We start from the raw sequence: 1,356 nt of genomic DNA on the forward strand, positions 1-1,356 counted from the left end.
TGTGAGAGCTCCAAAAAGGCGGCTCCGAGGCTCTCTAGTGCTGCGAGAGCACCAAATCGGCTGATTCGGCCTCATCCGGCCGCCAGTCGTTCTCAGCGATACTGGCGCCCCCCGGGGCCGCCGGTACGTCTAATTGTAGCCTATACCCGAACGCTGCGCGTGGTGGCTCGCGCGCGCGTCGGGTGATGGCGAGTCGCTCGTAGGAGTCCGTCGAAGACGGGTCCAGCTGCAAGACGCGGGAGGCGTGAATGCGACCGCTGTCGGGCCCGAGAGAGCAAACCAAGTGCATGGACGCCGCTCCCATATGCGCTCGACGGACGCCGCCACCGAAAGCCACGCGATTTCGTCGAACGCACTCCAGCGCACCGCGCCGAGCACTTCCGCGTTTACGGCCGACGAGCCGCTCGCGACCAAAACATCGTGCGCCGAGCAATTCGACGCGCGCAAAGGCCCTGGACCGCCGCGCGCATATACTACGCGGGCCCCCGCAGCTCGTGGTCGAACGGGAACGCGATCGCGGGCCGCAAGAACCGATGCGATCACCGATCGACGCTTTGGAGCCGAAAAGTTGACCGCGCGCGTCGCGTTCACCGGCTCCACGAGCGCCCAAAAGCTGCCAGAGGACGTCTAAGGTTGTCCGCCGGTGGCGACAACAGCGGCCGCCCCGTAGACTACGAATGCGCGGCGCACGACGCCGTCCAAGGCGGGTTTTGCTCTCTGAGAGCCCGAGTCTTGTTTGCCGGGGCGAAGCTGCAGTGATGGTGCCGCGAGAGTGCTGTCGGCTTCTTCTGTCCACTTCTCTCTCGTCCGCGGCGGCAGTGTCCCCTGCTCGCAGCGCCGCGCGCGATCCGCGCCGCCGCAGGTCTCGACAAACCACGTCCACCATGGCCCGCGGCGCGATCCCCGTCGACACCTCCTTCCCCGACATGCTCCTCTGGGCCGCGGCCGTCTTCGCCATCAAGATCACGCTCATGCACGCGCTCCAGGTGCGGTCGCGGCTCATGACGGGCGACAACAAGTCGTCGCGCCAGGCCCACTGGGTCGAGGACGAGTCCATCCCGGACGTCTTCCTCAAGGCCTTCCAGGTCATGTTCGTGACCTTCGCGGGCCCCGTCCTCGACATCAACCGCCTCGGCGGCGCGCAGCAGAACGCGGCGGAGAACGAGCTCTTCTTCCTCGCGCTCGGTTCGTTGCTCTCGGCCCACGGCTCCGTGCCGGCGAACGGCGCCGACATCGTCAAGTACTACGTCTACTCGCGCCTCGTCCACGCGGCGACGTTCGTCTTCAAGGCGCCGCAGCCCGCGCGCGCGCTCGCCTGGGCCTCGGGCATGGCCTGCATGATGTCCTCGCCGCCGC

At 67.3% G+C, this 1,356-nt stretch overlaps 1 protein-coding gene across 1 annotated transcript; it reads left to right on the forward strand.

Moving 5' to 3' along the window:
• Positions 1-884: 884 nt before the first annotated feature.
• Positions 885-1,342, forward strand: AURANDRAFT_69374 (hypothetical protein; the record flags this gene model as incomplete). The annotated part of the gene is made up of 1 exon (XM_009045142.1): positions 885-1,342. A coding segment is annotated over one exon (458 nt), but the record flags the coding sequence as incomplete, so codon positions are not given.
• Between the last annotated feature and the right edge of the window lie 14 nt (positions 1,343-1,356).

The sequence above is a fragment of the Aureococcus anophagefferens genome (assembly GCF_000186865.1).
Source record: "Aureococcus anophagefferens unplaced genomic scaffold AURANscaffold_1579, whole genome shotgun sequence".
In the NCBI taxonomy this organism is placed as follows: Eukaryota; class Pelagophyceae; order Pelagomonadales; family Pelagomonadaceae; genus Aureococcus; species Aureococcus anophagefferens.